This window comes from Sturnira hondurensis, unplaced genomic scaffold (assembly GCF_014824575.4).
Source record: "Sturnira hondurensis isolate 20B ecotype Veracruz unplaced genomic scaffold, ASM1482457v3 Scaffold0021143, whole genome shotgun sequence".
NCBI classification, from domain to species: Eukaryota; Metazoa; Chordata; class Mammalia; order Chiroptera; family Phyllostomidae; genus Sturnira; species Sturnira hondurensis.
This window is the reverse complement of record NW_028093774.1, coordinates 26,220,193-26,240,561: the sequence shown is the minus strand read 5'-3', so window position 1 is coordinate 26,240,561 and position 20,369 is coordinate 26,220,193. Positions and strand designations below refer to the sequence as shown.

The 20,369-nt window shown below is 38.5% G+C and overlaps 1 protein-coding gene across 1 annotated transcript; it reads left to right on the top strand.

Annotated features, from left to right (window-relative positions):
- The first annotated feature begins 99 nt into the window (after positions 1 to 99).
- EIF2S1 (eukaryotic translation initiation factor 2 subunit alpha) lies at positions 100 to 19,197 on the top strand. The gene is made up of 8 exons (XM_037031253.1): positions 100 to 236; positions 4,994 to 5,235; positions 9,902 to 9,981; positions 12,051 to 12,202; positions 15,698 to 15,804; positions 16,872 to 16,969; positions 17,647 to 17,790; positions 18,686 to 19,197. Exons 2-8 carry the CDS (start codon positions 4,995 to 4,997, stop codon positions 18,809 to 18,811), a joined length of 948 nt encoding a protein of 315 aa, XP_036887148.1. The 5' UTR covers positions 100 to 236; position 4,994; the 3' UTR covers positions 18,812 to 19,197.
- The last annotated feature ends 1,172 nt before the right edge of the window (positions 19,198 to 20,369 follow it).

Genomic DNA, 20,369 nt, shown 5'->3' with positions numbered 1-20,369 from the left:
CTCATGCCATCTGCGCTCTTCCTTGTTCTCGGAGGACCTGGACTCTATGGTCAGTGACGAAGAGGGGACCTCTATTCTGTAGGCGCTTGCGTGTTACGGAGTGGTTGCGCATGCGCGGTGGGGTTGAGCGAGGCGCACGCTGAGAAGCGACGGCTGCTGCGAGTGGGTCACTGCTCTCTCTCCGGTTACAGAGTGCGGTCTGGGACGCCACTACGGGACTCTCACATATACCTCAGGTGAACAGTCTTTTAGATCGGTTTCTCGAAGAGCTCGCTCTCCTAGTGCCCAGTACATGGGTGGTCGAGAGCGGGTAGGCCCCGGGTTCGCTCCTCTCCCGTCCCGGCGCGGGAAGTGTCTGGACACCACCGGCCGGCTTCGTGGCCGGCTTCTCGTGTTGCGGAGGTGCCTTTGTAGGAACGGAGGAATCTCGTGGAGGAAAGTGGGCCAAGTGACTCTACAGCCTTTCCAATGTAATAGTTAAAAGTGAGGATGCGTTGAGGTGGGGCGCCTCGGGAGAACGCAGTGACACCGCCGCCCCAGGACGCTCAGCACTTGGCTCTTTCCGGGCTGGAGAATTCCGCCTTATTTTTTCACTTTCGTCCCCGGGAAGTGTCACCCCTCAGTGTAAACCGGAGAGGACGACACCTCAAGGGACTAGTAGGATGGGTCACAGTGTTTGTGATAGCTGGGTTATAAAGGGTCCATGAGTAGTTTATTCATTTGACCGCTTATTTTTAAAAATTTAAGCTCTGGCCACCTTACCGTCCGAGATGTGCATTTCTGTAAAATGAGTCACCCCTTGAGCTAAAACACGCTGTTAAAGAGTTTAATAGGCTTCCTGTCGGTTTGCCGTATTTCAGCACCGATGAGAACAGAATTACAGAAGCACACGCTGTGGTCTTCCAGTTAAGTAAAGCTGAAACAGGTAAGGGAATTTTAGGGTTCGGACGTATTCAGCCTGAGGTCCCTTTTATTATCCCTCAAACTTAAGGTACCTGAATTTTCATTAATCAAGAAACATTGTTTGCTGTAGAAAACGTGTAGAAGAGAAGTCTTGTTTTTTCTCGTTCGAAGTTGTTACTCAAGGAAAAAACTTGTGAGTCCGTGTCTTTGAACAGTTGGAGAATTACTTCTACTTTCAGAGCTGTACTGCCATTTCTCAGTTCATCTGATACCAGATGACTGATGCCCAAAAGACCTCAGAGATGCATGGTGATGTTGGTAGATATTGGCGCTTCCTTTTTCAACTACAGTGAAATAATTTAAAGCTTTATTTTCTGTAGCACTTCTACATTAAAAATTAGCATTTAGGGAGCGTATATTAGAGTCCAGTTATTTCTAACACATAATACATTTCCCTTTGAAAAGGGATGGGGGGCTTCCTATATCTGTTATGATTGATCATGCACTGATTTAAGAAAGAAATCCTACCTACCAGTTGACCAGGCAAAATCACTGACCATGCAGGGCATCTGAAATTAGCTTGGAGTGCAGTGAATGTATTCTGAAAGATGGATGTTCTTTAACAAAGCACATACGGTACTGTAGTGCTGTGACATAGGTTCTGTGCATTAAAGACCCTCTGAATTTAACGTCATGGGCCTGGTTTTAGCTCGTGTTCTAATACTTATTAAGCATTTGTCCTTAAGAAAGTCACTTAGTGTTTCTGTTCCTTGGTTCCCTGGTACTCGATTGCACCATTATGTCCTTTCATAATACTTTATATTGCAATTATTTGCTTATTACTTTGTTTCCTACTCCAAACTTTAGTTAAGGCCCTTACCTGTTTTATAGGTAGTGCTCATTACGTAGTAGGTACTGCAAGAGTAATTATCAAATTAAGTTACAAAGTGGAAATAATACTTCCTTTGCCTTTTTTATATTTATATACAGATGCCATATTTGTATAGCACATTACATTTTCAAAATGCTTTTACATGTTTCTTTTTTAAGATTTTATTTATTTAATTTTAGACAGGGGAAGGGAGGGAGAAGGGGAGAGAAACACCAATGTGTGGTTGCCTCTCGCAGGCCTCCTGCTGGGACCTGGCCTGCAACCCAGCCATGAGCCCTTTGGTTCACTGGCTGGCAGACAATCCACTGAGCCACACCAGCCAGGGCATTTTTACATGTATTTTATCTCATTTGATACTCTCTACAAATCTGTGTGTTGGATGGCCCAGACTAGAAGCTACATGTATAGAAAATACATTTCCCAAGCAACTAGTTACAACAAGTTACATTTGCTTACTTACTAGTGAGCAAGATAGTAAGGATTGGTACATCTAACCACTTCTGCTGAAGTTACTTACTTGACCTGAGGATTTATTTGAGGGCCCAATAAAATAAGGCAATGTGCTTTGAAAATTAAATAAATTTTATGGCACCATTTTTCCATGGTTGGGGGTGGGGTGGGGGGACAGGAGGCTGAGCCCAAGTGGTAATTCAAGCCTGGGGAACCACTGTAAATACAGATGAAGTTTCTCTGGCTTGCCTGGCACTTACCTCCTGTGATGTGGACCCAGTTCCTAACGGGCCACTGACACCTACCAGTCAGTGGCCTGGGAGTTGGGGACCCCTGGATAGAGGACTTGATAGATATGGAGCTTGAGGCCTCTCTTTTCCTGGCTGATTCTTTTAAAAGTTATTGTAATTATCAGCATAAATATGGAGATATGATCAAAATCTATGAGCCAGTATTGCAGGTTCTTTGTGAAATGCACTCTTTTTGTACTTACCAGCTACTTTCTATTTTTACTGTGAGTAACATATTTGCCATCAGCAGTATTCCTTTATTTTCCCTATATATTGCAGAGAGACTTGAACCTCCTAAAGCTGTAGCATTCATATGTCCCTTCAGGATTCTTTTACATTATTACCTATGTTCTTTAACCATCAAATTAAGCCTTGCTTTCCCAAAATTATCAGCTTTACTAATTGAAGAAACTTGATAAGTAAATGTGGTTAGCACATGTTAAAAAGTTATTAAAACTATTTTATAGTTTCGTGACATTTTATTTTGATACCCAGTTCAAAGCATTTTGATCTCTCAAATTTTAGTAATTTATATACAGATATTTGACAACAGTTGCCTCTGCCCCCAAAGGAAGCCCTTCTTAAAACTGAAATGACCAGATCAGCTGTTTTCTTGATGAGTAATTCTGGCCATTGAATGTCTACTTCCCTTTATTTGCTAAATCCCTGTTTTGTCGAGCTACAAGAGAATTAGCATCTCTCCAGCTATTATCAGTGTGCTACTTTTTTGTTGTTATACAGGATAGCTTAGTACTGAGAGTTTTCATTAATCTACAGTATATGCTTCAGTACTGAATATTTATATTAATGTTGCTCTTTGTTTAAAATGTTTCTAGTATAATATATTTATCAATAATGTTGAGATTGCCTGATGAATAAGCAGAGACTGTGGATCCAAACTTCATAGGTTCAAATTCTGACATTATCACTTGTTAGTAGTATATGACAGAACAAGTTGCTTAACCTGTGCTTCAGTTTCTTCATCTATAAAATGCGGAGGACGCGGAAGAAAGTGGTATCTCAGGGAGCTAGACAGTGGCCAGATGGTATAGGACCCTGTAGGTAGTGGAAAGTTGTATTTCAACAAATGGGAAGCCACTGGGAAGATACACGTGGGTGCACTAAGCAGTTCTCCAGAGAACCCGTGTTCTATGAGCTGGATGTCAATGCTCAGTCTTTAAGATCGAGCAATGGCAGGCTTATTTCCCAATCATTAAGAAAAAAATAAGTTAGTGATTTTCACAAACTTTTCATGGTCACTTAGGTCTTATAAGTTGAGCTTGTCTTCTGAACTTTGATAAGGGTAAACTGTTTAGCAGAAAAATATGAAAATCATCAACTATGATTAGTTTTAGAGCTTCTATGTAGAAATATATTTCTGCTTGTGGTATGATTTCAGGCTTGTGGGTCATAAAAGGAATGGTGCTGAAAGTAGGTTGGGTAGATCAAAGGGAGTAGTTTTAAATGCATTTAATGCTTGGAGATTAAAAGAAACTTGAATTTTATTGTAGTGGATCTATAAAGCTATTCCCAAGATTGGGTATAGCTCTTCAACAAAAGAAAAGAGTATTTGGGAGTGCTGGAAAAAGAAGTTAGAAATTATAGAAATTGTGAATTAAAGTTTGTTTTAAAAGGAAAAAATGGAGAGTATGATACATGATAGTAAATTTAATATCTTTTGTGATTATAGACTCAGTTTATGTCCTGGCATGTGATGTTGTAATTTTGGCTATAATAAATTATAGGGTATATTATTTGTTCAGGGTTCAGGTTTAAGTCTAATAAGATTCTTCCCTTTTTATGTAGTGGGTAGTAGCATATACAGTCCTAGATTATTTGCAGAAAGAATAATTTTAGAATTGGCTGATAGGTTTATAATAGTAGTGATGCTTCCCATCATTTGTTGTTATTGTTTTTAAGATTTTATTTTTAAAGAGGGAGGAAGGAAAGGAGAAAGGGAGAGAACATTGATATGAGAAAGAAACATCAATAGGGTACCTCTCGCACACCCCCAACTGGGAACCTACCTTGCAACCCAGAAATGTGCCCTGACCTGGGAATCGAACTGGTGACTACCCTTTTTGCAGGATGATGCCCATGGAGCCACACCAGTCAGGGCCATTTGTTACAAAGCGGTAGTATTAAAATAGTATTTTAGTCTAGAGGTATTTGTACATTTACTCCTTAGATCTCAGAGTACTTTATAGATTGTCATTATTTTGTATGATTCCCCTGAAACTCATGGCAGAGAATCACCCAAGACTTATAAAAATGTGGACAAAATAAAACTTAAAGCTTGGTTCCTAGACATCATCTGTTTTCTGATATCGTTTAAGAAGTTTAAAGAGGTGAAAAGACTAACAACTTCTTCCAGTGGCAAAATGTGGAAAGTTGAGTGACAGTTCTTTATTTTTCACCTTAACTGAGCACTTACTTGGTTCTTTTGTTTAAATTGCAGAATGCCGGGTCTAAGTTGTAGATTTTATCAACACAAATTTCCTGAGGTGGAAGATGTAGTGATGGTGAATGTAAGATCCATTGCTGAAATGGGGGCTTACGTCAGCCTGCTGGAATACAACAATATTGAAGGCATGATTCTTCTTAGTGAGTTGTCCAGGAGGCGTATTCGTTCCATAAACAAACTCATCCGAATTGGCAGGAATGAATGTGTGGTCGTCATTAGAGTGGACAAAGAAAAAGGTAAGTGAGAAGAATATCTAAAATACAGGGTGGGGCAAAAGTAGGTTTACAGTTATATGTGACAGACTTTATTCTTGCATTATTATTTTCCATGCGAACAGCTGTACCCCTGCTTTTGCCCCACCCTGTATAAATTTCAGATTTAAAATGTTTTTTTATAAAGTGTATTTTTATAAATTGCCTACTGCAGTAAAAAAAAAACCCCTTTTTATACATCCTTACATAGAGTTATTAGAGAAGGATGCTAGTTAGCCATCTAAGCAAAATCTCTTTAAGTTAGTAATTTAATTAGTACATCCCAAGGCTCATTTTTATGGGTCAAAAACTTAAATTCCCAGAGGAATTTTCCATTTAATATTTTTAGGCCTTGGTAAATAAACAGTTTATAAGTTTTACCTTAACACCATTCTGCGTGGCCCGGTGAAATCTCTAGTCATCCTGCCCAGGACATGAGTCATCCTTTTGTCCAGCGTATCCACGCTGTATACACTACCTGCCCATTAGTTACTTAGTAGCCATCTCAGTTATCAGATTGACCATCAAGGTATTGCGGTGCTTGTATTCAGGTAACCCGTGTTTTACTTAATAATGGCCCCAAAGTACAAAGTAGTGATGCTGGCAATTCAGATATGCCAAAGAAAAGCCATTAAGTGCATCTTTTAAATGAAAATGTATGTATATGTAGGAGGGAAATGGTACATATAGCATTTGGTACTATCTGCAGTTTCAGGCATGCCCTGGGGTCTTGATATGTATGCCCTACAGATGAGAGGGGAATACTGTGTTCCTTAAACCTAGTAAGTCTTCACACCAGTGCCCCAGAACAACCTAGATTGCCTACTATCTTATCTTGTATTTCTTCCTTATTTATAACAAGAAGGAATCAAACTTCCACTTGCAGTCAGAAAGATGTTATATTTACGTGTAAAAATAATTTCCATAGCTTCATTATTTATACAGTATTAAACAATAGTAATACTGTTTGTACAGTATTAAAAGCAGGAAATAATCAAAAGCATGGTAAAATAAATATAGAATGAGATCTGAATATACTGATGTGGAAAGATGAGCAGAGTAAGATAAGAAAAGTTCCTATGGAGAGGATCCATTTCTGATACTAGGAGATTAGGTCCACTGGAAAAACCTTTAAAAATAACAGCTATAAACCCTGAATAATTATTTAAAAAAAAAACTAAAGACCATGGGAATGATCAAAAGCAGGGTGAAAGTGAAAGAAGAAAGGAATCGTGTTAGGGAAGATCTGCAGCTTTTTCTCTGAATGCATGTCATAGATGTCTTCAAGCAGGACAGTTAAAATTATAGTGGAAACCCGCAGTCTTAATGCCTTGAGAACCAGAGGTGAAAGTTGTGGACAACTAAAGCAGTTGGCAAGTAGTTATAGAGATCACAAAGAGGAGAGACACAGGGAGAACCCTTAAATTTATATATAACATCCTGACCCGTGTGGTTTGGTTGGGCATCAAGGTTGTCATTTGATTCCCAGTCTTGACACATGCCTGGATTCTAGGTTTAGCCCTTGGTCCAGGTGCATATGAGAGGCAACTGATCGATGTTTTTCACATCGATGTTTCTCTCTCTCTCTCTCTCTCTCTCTCTTTCTCTTTTTCTTTCCCTCTCTCTCTCTCTCTTTCCTTCTCCCTAAAAATAAATAAGATCTTCTAAAAAAAATTAACTTACACGTAAATTATACTCAAATCTCTGGCTGACCTCTGAAATACTAATACACAGGTTGGACTGCAAGCAACCCAACAGGGTAAAATTCTAAACAGATTTCATTTGCTTTCCACCTGGAAGACAGAACTTACAGTTTTGAACCCAGACAAATTAACTGCCTGCTAAAACAAAATCAGTATCATACTTAAGGGGACAATAAAGGAATTCAGAGTCTGTCACATATCACTCACAATGTTCAGGATACAGTCTAAATTTGCCAAGCATTTGAAGAAACTGAAAAATATGCCCTATGCAGAAGAGAAAGGACAATTGATGGTGACTGGCTGTGAGATGACCCTTATGTTGGAATTAGCAGGTAAGTATTGTAAGGCAGGTATTAAAACGGCTCAAGGATATTAAGTATGCTTATAATGAACAAAAATCTTTATAGAGAAATTAGAAACTCTCAGCAAAAATAAATAATAACTTCTACAAATCAAAAGTGTAATATCTAAAAAATACACCAGATGACTGACAGATTGAAGATGACAGGAGGCTCAGTGAAAATTGATAGTTCGCTTTAAAAAGAACTAATCCGAAGAACAGGAAAGAGAAAAATACCAGTCAAATATCAAAAGGCCTATTCCAAAAGAAAAGGAGAGAAAGGGCAGAAAATATATTTGAAGAAATCATGGCCAACGGTTTCCCGTATTTGCTGAAAATATGTAAATTTATAAATTGGAGAAGCTCAGCAGATCTCAAGGATAAATACCAACAAGATGGCATCTAGGCACACCAGACTTGAAAAACATAAAGAGAAAATCTTGAAAACAGCCAAGGAAAATGACACATTATTTACAAAGGAAGACTAGTACAAATTACTGTGGCATCCTTATTAGAAATTGTGGAGGTCTGACCATTGAAAGACATCTTTGAAGCACTCAAAGAAAAACTATCAAACCAGAATTCTGTATCTAAAGAAAATATTCGACAGTGAAGCTCAAATAAGACCTTTTCAGGGAAATAGAAACTAAGAGGATTTTTTTTTTTACCAAATAAGCCTGCATTATCAGAAGTGGTAAAGAAGTTGTTCAGACCAAAGAGGTGTGATACCCAAAATAAAAAATATGTAGGTAAATTTTAAAGACCTTTTTTCTCTCCTAAATTCTTTACAATACACTTTACTGCTCAATTCATTTTGTACCAGCAGGTTTTTAATTTATGGAGGTGACTGATGACATGGAGAGACCAATGCCATTGAAAGAAGAATTTTATTAAGTTTCCCAGGAGATGGGGACATACCCATGCCATGCAGACCCACTTGAGGAAGCACCAGATTTGGTCAAAAGGCAGAAGGAGCAAGGGAAAAGCCAGAGCCTTAAGATTTCCAAGGAAAAGGCAGATGTGGTAAACAGTTTAGGGTTGGCTAGTTTGAATAGTTTTGGGAGGCCTTGGGGCATCAGATCTGTTCCTGGTGGTCTGGTACCTTGGCTCTGGGCTGATTTAGGGCGGGAGGAATATTGACTTCATGTGTGAGGCTTTGATGAGGAGATAGTTGGAGGTATGGGCTCTGGATTGGTTAGTTTGCATGTGAAAAACTGCTCCACTTGAGCCCTGTGCTCTCACTAAGAATCAACTAGCCCTGGGAGAAGGCTTTTCTTCTCACCCAGTCAGCCTGGCCGCAAATATCAATGCATCAGTGCAGCTCAGATGAACAGAAGAGCCTCTGGGACTCCCCAGACCCACTCTTTTGTCCACATGTGTGATTATAGTATTGACATGCTACAGCAGGACAAAGTTGATCACATCTAGTCATCCCATGTGGTAGCACCCTTGATGATCAGAGTGGCCATGATCATCCCCGGCCAGACCCTTTATCCACATGGATGATTCCACCATGAGCTTGGTACCACAGAATCCAGCAGGTCGCGCAGTGTGGGAGAAACACCAAAAACGTACCTCTCGCATGCACACGCAGCATGAGCAGTTGGAGGCTCTGCTTTCCTACACCATGTTTCCAGATAAAAATCTCCAGAAGGAACTTGCTTTGAAACCCAGCCTACCAGAGTCAGCAGTAAAGGCTTGGTTTAGGAATTGGTGAGTCAACTGAAGAAGCAGCAGCAGCAAAAACAGCTGTCACCAAAGCAACCAAACCAGATTCTTCCAGCCAAGAACATGCCCACGTCACCCACAATATCAACCAGTCCTTATTTTTCCCCCTGTATGTTTCAGATTTCTATAGTTCCATTCCACCTCATGCGGCTCTGTCTCGTCACTGAGAGTCCCACAAGTGATGTCCAAATGCAGGCTCCTCGTTTAGAAGGGCTAGTAGCTTCAGTTCCTGCTTTTTACTCCAACACCTGTGCCATAGCCTAAGTCATGGAACTTAAGTTTTCCTGATGAGGATGAAATATCCAACTCTTCTTTCTACTGCCTATATCAGTCTCACCCATAGGCCCCAGCCAGAAGAATAGGGTTCCTCTCAGCGTATTTGCTGCTGAAGTTGTACATCTGTCTCCTGGGCATACGTCATCCAGTATGACAGGCTGAGGCTTTGCAACCTACAGTCTAAGAGACAACCTGGAATTTCTGAGCCTCTCCAATGTGGTTGACTTTGGATTTCCGTGACCAAAGTACTAATACCAGATTGTACAGGGGAAGAAAGAGAGAATACAGAAAACGTAGTTTATACAGTTGACCCTGTGATGCATGGATGCCAAGCAGAATCTTTTGACCAGCTTTCATTTGGGTAATTGAAAACTTACTAGTTCCCTCCAATGAGGTAATAGAAAATATACAGCTAGTAGAGAATATACAATTACATGATAATAAAGATACATTTCTGAAAAAATTTTCTCATCTTGTGCAGTATCTTGTTGATAGGATTTTAGTGGAGAGTTAAGTGCAGGTATACCAACCAGACAGCTGGTTGTGAAAATTTTGCCACAGTGGTATACTGACATCTAGACAGAGATGATTTTTTTTCATGCAGGATACATTGATTTGTCAAAAAGAAGAGTTTCTCCAGAGGAAGCAATCAAATGTGAAGATAAATTCACCAAATCCAAAACTGTAAGTTGATTTTCTTTTTAAGATTTTAATTATTTATTTTTAAAGGGGAAGGGAGAGAGAGGAGAGAAACATCAGTGTGTGGTTGCCTCTTGCATGCCCCCCACCAGGGACCTGGCCCACAACTCAGGCATGTGCCCTGACTGAGAATCGAACTCGTGACCCTTTGGTTCGCAGGCCAGTGCTCAATCCACTGAGCCACACCAGCCAGGGCTGTAAGTTGATTTTTGAGTCAAATTAATCCAATGTTTAATGTGCAAGTCATGTTCCTGGCAAAAAATTAAAATTAAAAAACTTACATTTTCTGTAAGTATATTTTCATTTCCAGTTATGTATTACATAGAAAATGATTTAAAACTTAATTTCAAAAGAGTATGACTACATTGTTTTATCTCATGGTATTACTACCTTAAAGTACTACTTATGATCTAACATTCTCAAAGCGGTATTGGGTGTTAGTGTTTTTAAGCTATTTTAAGAATAAATTAATTATCTGTGGTCTCAGTTGATTTAGCTTGTCATTACATGTTGTGATGGCATTGTTGACTTGTCAACATGAGTTGTTGACTCATGTTGGAGTTGGTTGACTTTCGTCCCTCTTCTGGAATAAGGGTCACAGAGTCAACCAGCTGATGTTGTATGTTAAGAATGAGTAGGGTTTGTAAAATGTTTATAAATCTAAGAAAGCAAGGTAGGGCTCTATTACTAGTTTGGGGTTCGTTTGTTTGTTTTTCCATAGTTATTTGTTTTCTTCTTTTTTTTCTTTTGTTGTTGCTGATGCTGCTATTTTTGCTATAATTTCCTACTTCCCCACAGTAAGCATGAATAAAGCAAGGACAGCCATTTCTGCTTTCATCTTGTGCCTGGATTGTTCTATTCTCTGGTCCTGTTTAGATTATCCTTCATTCCCTGGATCTTCGGTTCTTGATGGCACTGTTTCCATTGTTTCTCATTTGTTTGCCTTTCTCTTGTGTCTTTTTCTCTTCTGCCAAGTGTTTCTGCCCTTAAGATAAAATGCCAAGAAAACAATGTTTAAATGGAAAGGTTTGTTTTTTTTTTTAATCTTGCTTAACCCTAGTGAAACAGAGAGAATAAAAATCTAAATGCCATCAGACCCTTGCCAGATTTCCCTTTGTTTTACTGATGTGTTTACTATTACTGCATTGTGGTTTACACATTCAAAAGCACTATCACTAACATCCTTTTTTAATAAACTTGGGGCCTTGCCACTCAGTATAGTCTGTGGACCAGCAGCATTGGCATCACCTGATTGCTTATTAGAATTGTGCGACCTCAAGCGCTGACAAATTTGGGAGTCCACATTTGAGAAACACTGCTGTTGGGAACTTCCATTTTGTTTTGTCAGCGGGGTGTAAGGTGACTCTGTTAGTAGATCTTACCAGGATAGAGTGAATAGCCAGTGTTAGTACTTTCTCGCTCAATTCTCATGTGTAATTAACATGAAAATCTCCTTTCTTATACTTTCCTTTAGGCCCTTTTATTTTTTGGAGATTAGAAAAAGTTTTGGCAGCAGTGGGTGAGACTGAAGGATAACTTAAATTATAACAGAGCAAAAGAAATACTAAAATCTCAATCTTGGTTCCATGTGCTCATATGGAGTGGTAGTAATAATATCTTGGGGCTTTTTTCCCCTAAAGTTATATTTTTTCTTCTCTTTTTTATTTTGTTGTTGCTGATGCTGCTATTTTTGCTATGATTTCCTACTTCCCCACAGTAAGCATTGGTTTAACAGGATTCGTATAATATACAAATTTTATACATTCATATAAAGCATTTGTATGATGTTTTCCATTTGTAGTTTGCATCCATTTGTGTTTGATCTGTGTAAGTGCTCTATACGGTGAAAAGGAGAGATACAGGATCTCTCTTTTCCAAATGAGGGGACAGATTCAGAGAGGTTGTTATTCTATGTCAGAGTGGAGACTTAATCTTGGTGTTAGGACTATTTCTGTTCTATTTCTACTTGTTACACCCAGTTCAGTAAGGTGTAAAAATATTTATTTAATACCTCTCTTACCTTTGAATTGTTGAGCCCTTCATTTTGTCTCTAGGTTTACAGCATTCTCCGTCACGTTGCTGAGGTGTTAGAGTACACCAAGGATGAGCAGCTGGAAAGCCTGTTCCAGAGGACTGCTTGGGTCTTTGATGACAAGTACAAGAGACCCGGATACGGTGCCTATGATGCATTTAAGCATGCAGTCTCGTAAGCACGTCTTGTTGGCTCTGCTTCTGCCTTCATATCACAGCTGCCAGTTGGGTCTAGCATGCAGACTGAGAGCCTGACATGTACTAGTACAACATCCATGTGTTAAGTCCCTGCCAAATTTAGATTACAGTGTTTCAGTATAAAAGTCTCATCATATGGGCCAATCCTGTATAGCCAAGCCTATACAGTTTCTTTTATCAGTTACATGGTTGCATATATAGTTTCATCTTATACTACTTCCTTATCCATTTCCTTCTCCTACTTTTTTTATTGTCCTAGATGACTTTAGGGCCAATATGGATGTCTCATCTAGAACTATGACCTCTTGCTTTCTTTTCCTCACCATTCCTCAGCCCTTCAGCCCATGCTCCCTTAGCCAGTCTTCCAGATGGCTTCACCCTGAATCTCCTGTTGCCAGGATTTGCTCTGCCTCCAAAACCTGTGGTTCATACACTAATTAATTATTTTTTTACACCACAGCCTCCTCTTCTTCCAGCTCCCCTATAGTTAGTCCCACTCTGTGTCTTCATAAGTCTTATATCAGGCTCTGATTCCAAATCTTTTTTTCCCTCCTTTTCACTCCTGCCTGCCTTCTCTTTCTGACTCTACATAGATGCACCATGATCCACCATCTCAACAGCTTTCTTGCCAGTATCATGAGCTTTTGCTCTTTCTTCTGTTACATCAGCCTTGGAGCGGTGTCCCTGCCTTCTCTGCACTTGTAGACTGCTGGGTGCTGCCAGGAAAAACCAGTCTTGAGGGTTGGTGCCCTGCATATTCATGGTCTCGGCCTCAGTTGGCTTTCACGCTGCCCCACATTCTCGCTGCTCCTGGTCAGTTCTTCCTCGCCGTCTCAGAGTGTCTGTTTCAGGGCTTCTCCATACTCTTCCCTCACCTGGTACACTCACTACCTATTTTGTAAAGAAAACAGAAGCCATTGTACTGCGCACAATCTCCTCTACTTCCTTCCACCATCTCAGCTGTCATTACCTCCTTCCTGCGCTCCCGTAACACGAGTTCGTACCCTTCCTGCTCTCAAACAGTCCTAGCGCCTGTGCCCAGCTACTGCTCAGGGACCTCTTTCCCTCTGTCATTCATTCCCTCTTTTGGGTCTTCAGTCTTTTCCTTATAGCAGCATAAAAATATGTTCTGATTTCTCCCATTGACACCAGAGAACAGAACTTCCCAATCTTCTCTCTACTTTGTCCTGAGCAAGCACTGTGTCCTGTCCTTTTAATAGCCAGACTCCCTCAGTTCTCTCTACTTCTGCGCCTCCTACTCCTTCCTAGATGTTGATGCTCCACCAGCAGCCCCGCACTGCCCAGAGGATACTTCCCCAACCTCTGTGCTGCCAGGCGGTGATGGCCTCAGCCCTGGCGAGTGGCGCCTGGGACTGTTCGAGCTGACTCATTCAGTTCTCCAGATCCCTTCTGGTTTACCCCCAAATGTAACTTTCCAAATCATGTCAGAGAGATGAAAATAGTAGTAATTATAGTAGCTAATATTTATGTAATTCTCGCAACAACTTCTAAGTTCTATTGATCCCTATCTTATAGATGAGGAAATTGAGGCAGAGTCAATAGTTTGTCCAAGTTGACACAGCAAACAGTAGAGCCAGGATTCAAATCCAGGCATCCTGGTTTCATCCAGAGTTTATGCTATTAGCCATTAAGCACTGCTTCATATTTCAATCCTCCCTGACTTCAGTCCATCACTCCTCAGTCAGTATGTCTCTTACCTTGGCTTCTGTCGTCATCCGGCCCCAGCTGACCTCTGTCTTCCATCCCCAGCAGTCCCTCCATTACCTACTGCTCAGCCTTGGCATGTGTTATTCCCATTCCCTTAACATTCTTCTCATGTCATCAGTCACAAAGCAGCTGTCCAGATTTAAGTAATACTAATTCTTTGCCACGTATGCTTCATATTTTTTAAATTAAGAATACAATTTCTAAGATAGTTGGAAATAATGTTTTACCCTTCCCAATCCATTCACTTCACTCATCAATGGTAACCACTATTCTCAAACTAGTATGTATCATTACAGTTTTTATGGTTTTAATAGGTACGGGTATTCAGAAAGTACATATAAAATTATTTCTTTGTACTTAAAAATTCTATCAACTTATGTTTCTGAACCTTGAATATTTCCTCACAAGGCTATTATTAAATCGAATTTCTCCAAATTGATAGATGTATGCCTACTTCGTGTTAGTTTCTAGGTAGTATTTTATTGTAAGAATATGCTTCATCTGTTCCTGCATAAAGAGGTGTTTAGGTGATCCCACCTGACCCTTTTTCCCCCCCATTTTTTAAATGGTGCTGTGATGCACACTGCAGTATGTGTATATGTGTGTGCACATTTGGGAGTTCTGTATACCTAGGATAGGCATAAAATTGTTTGGTCACAGGATTAATTATATGCATCTTTAAATTTACTCAGTTTTGCCAAAATACTCTCCAAATCAGTTCCATATTTATATTGCCTCTAGCAATTGTACAAGCATCCCTATTTTTCTTCGTTCTCACCAACAATTAGCATATGCAGATTTTTTTTCCTCTTGTCAAACTGATGGATGTACAATAGTATCTTGTTTTGATTTACATTCTGTTGATTGTGAACGTAACAGCTTTTCATGTTTATTGACCATTAATATCTCTTCTATGAGATGAAACATCTGTTTATCTCATCTGCCGTTGTCTGTTGGTTTGTCTTTTGCTGTGTAGGTAGTAGTAGTTGAATGAAAGTTCTCTCAACCCAAATTATTTTGCCTTTCATTCCCTAACCTATGCTTTATAAGTCTGGTGCTTGACCACACCATTTCTTTTTTAATATATCGTACCTTTCTTAAAACACTTTGCTTGTTAAAATTCTGTTATTCTTTTAATCATTTCATTTTTTTCATTCGTCATTTGTTCAAAATGTCATTGACTAACTCTGGTCCCTGTCTTGTGACACTTAGGAAGTCCGATGAAATGCCACTTTGTCCATGAAGCCCTTGATGACCCACTCACTGGAAGTAATACCTTTCTCTCCTAATTCCCACAGATGCAGTTTTAGTTTTTAATTTATTCCATGCTTTCGTTCTTTTCAAGTTAGACTGTAAGCTCTTTGAAGCAGAGACTGCTAATTACATTAAAGTGCTTAATTATAGTGGGGTGTCAGGTGTCTTAAGAGACATTTTGAAAGTCTTAGCCAGATCTCTAGTTTGTCTCTTAATAACAATTACTTAGGTATTTTCTATTTGTCATATATTACTAAATGCTGCATTATGTCATTTAATACCATAATTCAGTGCGATACACTGTTTTCATCTTCACATTACACATTTGGAAACTGAGGTTTGGAAAGGCCCAAAGACACATCATTATCAATCGGCAGAGCTACAGTTTGAACTCTAATTCTGACACTGTTCTCACACAGTATTGTCTTTGGTATTTCAGTTGTCAGTAAAGTAACTTTGACCTCTTTTTTCTTCTTTTTTTTTAAATCAGAGACCCATCTATTTTGGATAGTTTAGATCTGAACGAAGACGAACGGGAAGTGCTCATTAACAATATTAATAGGCGTTTGACCCCACAGGCTGTCAAAATTCGAGCAGGTTGGTTTTTTAAATGATGTTAAAAGATTTTGTATATATCAATAAACCTGTTAAGTAGTCTTACAGAACACATCACTATATCAACATCTGTTAAGTTTTTCTAAATGCGTATTTTTCATAAGAAAGGTTTAAGAACTTAAAGTATCTTGCTGAATTATCATAAAATGTATATATTGACACAGGTTAACCTTAAGTCAGCCCCTTTTTTAAGGGCGTGGTTATTTCATTTAGTGCATAGTTTAAAATAATCTAACAGTACAGTAATGTACTCCCATGTCCCTGGATTAACCACTGTTAATAGTTTAGAATATATTCTTTTACACATTTTCCCCTATGTTCATATACTGTATAGGAGTGTCTGCTGTTTATATTCAGGTATAACTTTTTTGTTTTACAAAGATGAGGTCATACTATGCACAATTTCCTGCAACTAGCTTTTCCCACTTCGTGTATTATGGCTGCCCTTCTGTGTAGAATATAGGAATCTTTTCCATTCTTTTTAATGGCTAGGTAAGTCTATACACTGATAAACTTCAATTTAACCTGTGCACTCTTGAAGACCATTTAGGCTGTGCCAATTTTATTGCCATAAAAAGCACTGTACATATACTTATCCATTTATACAGTGTCTTTGTGAGGCATGTTCCTAAAAGTAGAATTGCTGGGTCAGATTGTGTGCAGTTTCCAAACTGTTCTCAACAATTTGCAATTATTATTTCCCTCGGTTTTTAAAATACTCCTTCTTTTCTCCATTTTACAAGTAAGAAACCAAGGGTGCCAAGAAGTTGGAATCATGATTATAACCCAGGCATAGCTACAATTAAAGGTGTTTATTAAATGTGTCTGTCTTAGAGTTTCATCATTCAGGGACTTGATGTGGATGAGAGAATATAATTTCAGGTAGCTTTAATTAGGAAAGTTAATAGCTGGGATTGGTTTCTAATTGAAAGGATGAAAAACGCTGTCATGAGTGTCTGAATATCATCTGCCACATGTCTGATTTCTTTCATGCCTTTAAATGTTTTTTGCCATATTTTGCTGTAAACTCTTGCACTTTCTAATTTCAGATATTGAGGTGGCATGCTACGGTTACGAGGGCATCGATGCTGTGAAAGAAGCCCTACGAGCAGGTTTGAACTGTTCTACAGAGACCATGCCCATCAAGGTGAGTGGTCAGTTTTTGCCCTCCCTGCGGAAATCCCTACCAGAGCCAAATCAGATTTTGTGATGATCGTGTTTCATAACAAGTGTTACAAAAAGTGGTTCTTGGTGATATTCTAGGGGACGTTGTAGCTGCTGTTCCTGTCACAGTGGATAGAGAATTCAGTGGAGTTCATTCAGTGCAAAGGGCTCCTTTATAGTAAAGACTTCAAGGCCCATAATGCTCAGAGTCTTGAAGAAAGGCAACATATTCTCTCATATTCATACACAGCTTTTAGGAGGTTTGCTCTGAATCTTTCATTAGCAAGAAAATTAATTGAATGCTTATTTTTAGAATCTCTTAGAAGGATTTCTTCTGTCTGTGTAGTTTAGAACCAGACTGGAATTTTTATTTGTTTAAAGACATTATTCATTACGCTGATGATGGCTATAGTTAGTGTGGCTACCAAAGACACCCAGAAGTTACAATTCTTTTCCACTGTATCAGTGGATTTGATTAGATTATAGTGTCAGCAGCTTTTGCTACATTAACAAACTACCCCAAATTGCTGATTATAAAATTGGGAGTTAAGTTTTGGGGTGATTTGTGAAGGTGGCAAGTTAGCAAAATAATTCTTGAACATCCTCATAGTTGTGTTTCCGTAGGTGCACTCCTAATTGAATTTTTATTTTTTTCCTTAGATTAATCTCATAGCTCCTCCTCGGTATGTGATGACTACAACAACCCTGGAGAGGACAGAAGGACTCTCTGTTCTCAATCAAGCCATGGCTGTTATTAAAGAAAAGATTGAAGAAAAGAGGGGTGTCTTCAATGTTCAAATGGAGGTAAGACCAAGTTTGTTTTTGCCTCGTTCTTAAAAGTTTTTAAGAAATTTAAAACATACAAATGATCTGCATTCTAAACTCTTAAAAATGGGATACATCTAGGGCTACAACTCTGCTAAGCATAAAATAATTATTGACTCAGAGCGTTCCTAAAAGGACTTCTTACAAGTAAAGAGGAACTATCATGGGACAGTTACCAAGAACTGTGGTGACTGGTGGTGTTGGGTATCCTGTTGTGTCATTTATCCCTCTCCCCCGCATCCCCTACCAAGGAAATAATAGACAGGGAAAGTTAGTGACTGATTATTGTCAGAATTTAATGTGAAATACTTAAATTTTGATCTCAGAATTAGAAACGAGTAGTTGCCTATATTTTTCTCCTCTCAACAAGAGTAAAACCTAATTTTCATATGCATATGTTACATATATATTTATATAGCAATTCCTTCTCTGGAAAAGATAGTAAATAGTTTATTTTAAAACTAGAAGATGCATTTTTATAGAACCTCTTTTGGGTTTGAAGGATATATATATATATATATATATATAGCCATATATATAGGATATATATATATATAGCCATATATATAGGATATATATATATATAGCCACTGAGAGTATTTTCATATATTTTCAGTTTTAGCTTATAAAAATAGGAAGTAATATTTTAATATACACATCTTTTCTGTATTAGATTCTCATAAATTTCTTCCATGTTGATCTAATGAAATTGATTAGTGGTATGTTGGCATACAAAAGTGAATAGACATGGTAGAGTTGTTAGAAAGAAAAGTGTTTCTTTAAGAGTTAAAATACTAGGCAATAATAGTATTGAAATTGAATTTTGTGTACAATTTAACTACTTCACTTTGCAATTATGCCTCTGCTTCCACAGCCCAAAGTGGTCACAGATACAGATGAAACCGAACTTGCGAGGCAGCTGGAAAGGCTTGAGAGAGAAAATGCAGAAGTGGATGGAGATGATGATGCAGAGGAAATGGAAGCCAAAGCTGAAGATTAATGTTGTGGGAAAGAGTCCAGTTTAAGGAACACAAAGCAGCCCTTCCTGGCTATAAACCCTAGACTTACAAGTTTTCCAGTATTGAAAACTTCAAAGTTGAACATTTTTTTATTTCCAAGTATTTAAATGTTCTAATAGACCAAAATGCGATATGCCCTCCTAAAATGTCGGCTGTTTTCACACAGTAGCTCCAACACATTGAGCATTTTTAAGCTAAGAACAGTCATAAAAGTGGGTTTTCCATTTCTGGTGTCTCCAGACTGACACCCCTTGGTAGTTCAGTGCCTCCATGTAATTTACCAGGGGCACCCAGAGTGAATAGTCCCAACCTTTCTATATAAATGTATCAAGCAACCGTTAAATAAATTTCTGGGATATTTAATTAATAGGCTTCTTCCTTCTTGTCACTAGTTAAAAGCATTATGATTACTAAGATCCTAATTCCCTTCTTTTCAGTCTAGATGTGGAAATATAAGGGCAAGTGTTCAAAGAATTTATATGGCAGGTGCTTTTATTGGGAGGGCTTAGAGGAAATCATTTTAATTTCAACCACAGTAAGAGTTGACTCTTGGTGGGGGAAGCCTTAAAATACAAGTAAAGGATTATATCAGTTGTGTTACTTTCACTGTTTGAGACTGATGACACGTGAGGGAGAATTGACCACACTGGTCCTGATTGGTACACTAAGCTGTTTGCCTTGAGTTTGTATTTCAGAGTAGTAAAGTTTTTTTTTCCTTTTTAGATGGTGCCTCTTTAATTTAGGTATTTTGAGTATCACCCAACTTTTGATTTTTTTCCCATTAAAATATTCACTTAGGAGTATTCACAAATATTCCCAGAGAACTTCAGTTTTCTTTATAACAGAACAGAAATCTGTTTGAACACAATTACAACAATTTTTCTGCATTTTCATCATTTTTATCCTTTAAGAACTAATTGTTTTAAAGGTAAATAAATCCATAGATAATACATGATTTGAAGTTATAGCTGTAGTAGCCAGGATGTCTGTCTTGAGTTACTTTGGTTTTTGTAGATCTACTCTCTTACCGTACCTGAGAAACTAGATACACTAATTTTATTAATTATTCTTAAGAATAGCCATTTAAATACTTAGATTAAATCATGTCCACCTTCATCAATCCTATACTAGACTCAACATTAAAGGGACTGGAAAACAGAAGTGTTGGGGAGATAGTTTGTGCCATATGTGAAGGTTGTCCCTCTGTCTAATTCAGCAGCCTTTATTAGCTTTTTAGATCCAGAAGGCTGGCTTCATACAGCCATTTCCACAAGAGAACCGTGATAACTAACGTGCCATGCTGGGAATATTTAGAGGAGCATCTGGCTATGTTCAAAACTAGCACATCATTTTCACCTTGGTCTTTTTGAAGAGTCGAAAAATACATCCCTAAAGCTCACAGCATTAAGATGTCATCAAAATATGAGGTGCTCCTTAATGTTAGCTATAGACAGAGGAATTGAATTTTTGTTGACTATTTTTATACTAAAAAAGTCGTAACTAGTGAGAAACACCAGTGGCCTTCGTGGCAAATGAATT

Excerpts from the sequence above, each read along its gene's own strand:
- EIF2S1 (XM_037031253.1), top strand. The coding sequence starts at position 4,995 with ATGCCGGGTCTAAGTTGTAGATTTTATCAACACAAATTTCCTGAGGTG. Across the intron at positions 5,236-9,901 it reads TAGAGTGGACAAAGAAAAAG|GATACATTGATTTGTCAAAA; the intron begins GTAAGTGAGAAG and ends TTTTTCATGCAG. Across the intron at positions 9,982-12,050 it reads AATTCACCAAATCCAAAACT|GTTTACAGCATTCTCCGTCA; the intron begins GTAAGTTGATTT and ends TTTTGTCTCTAG.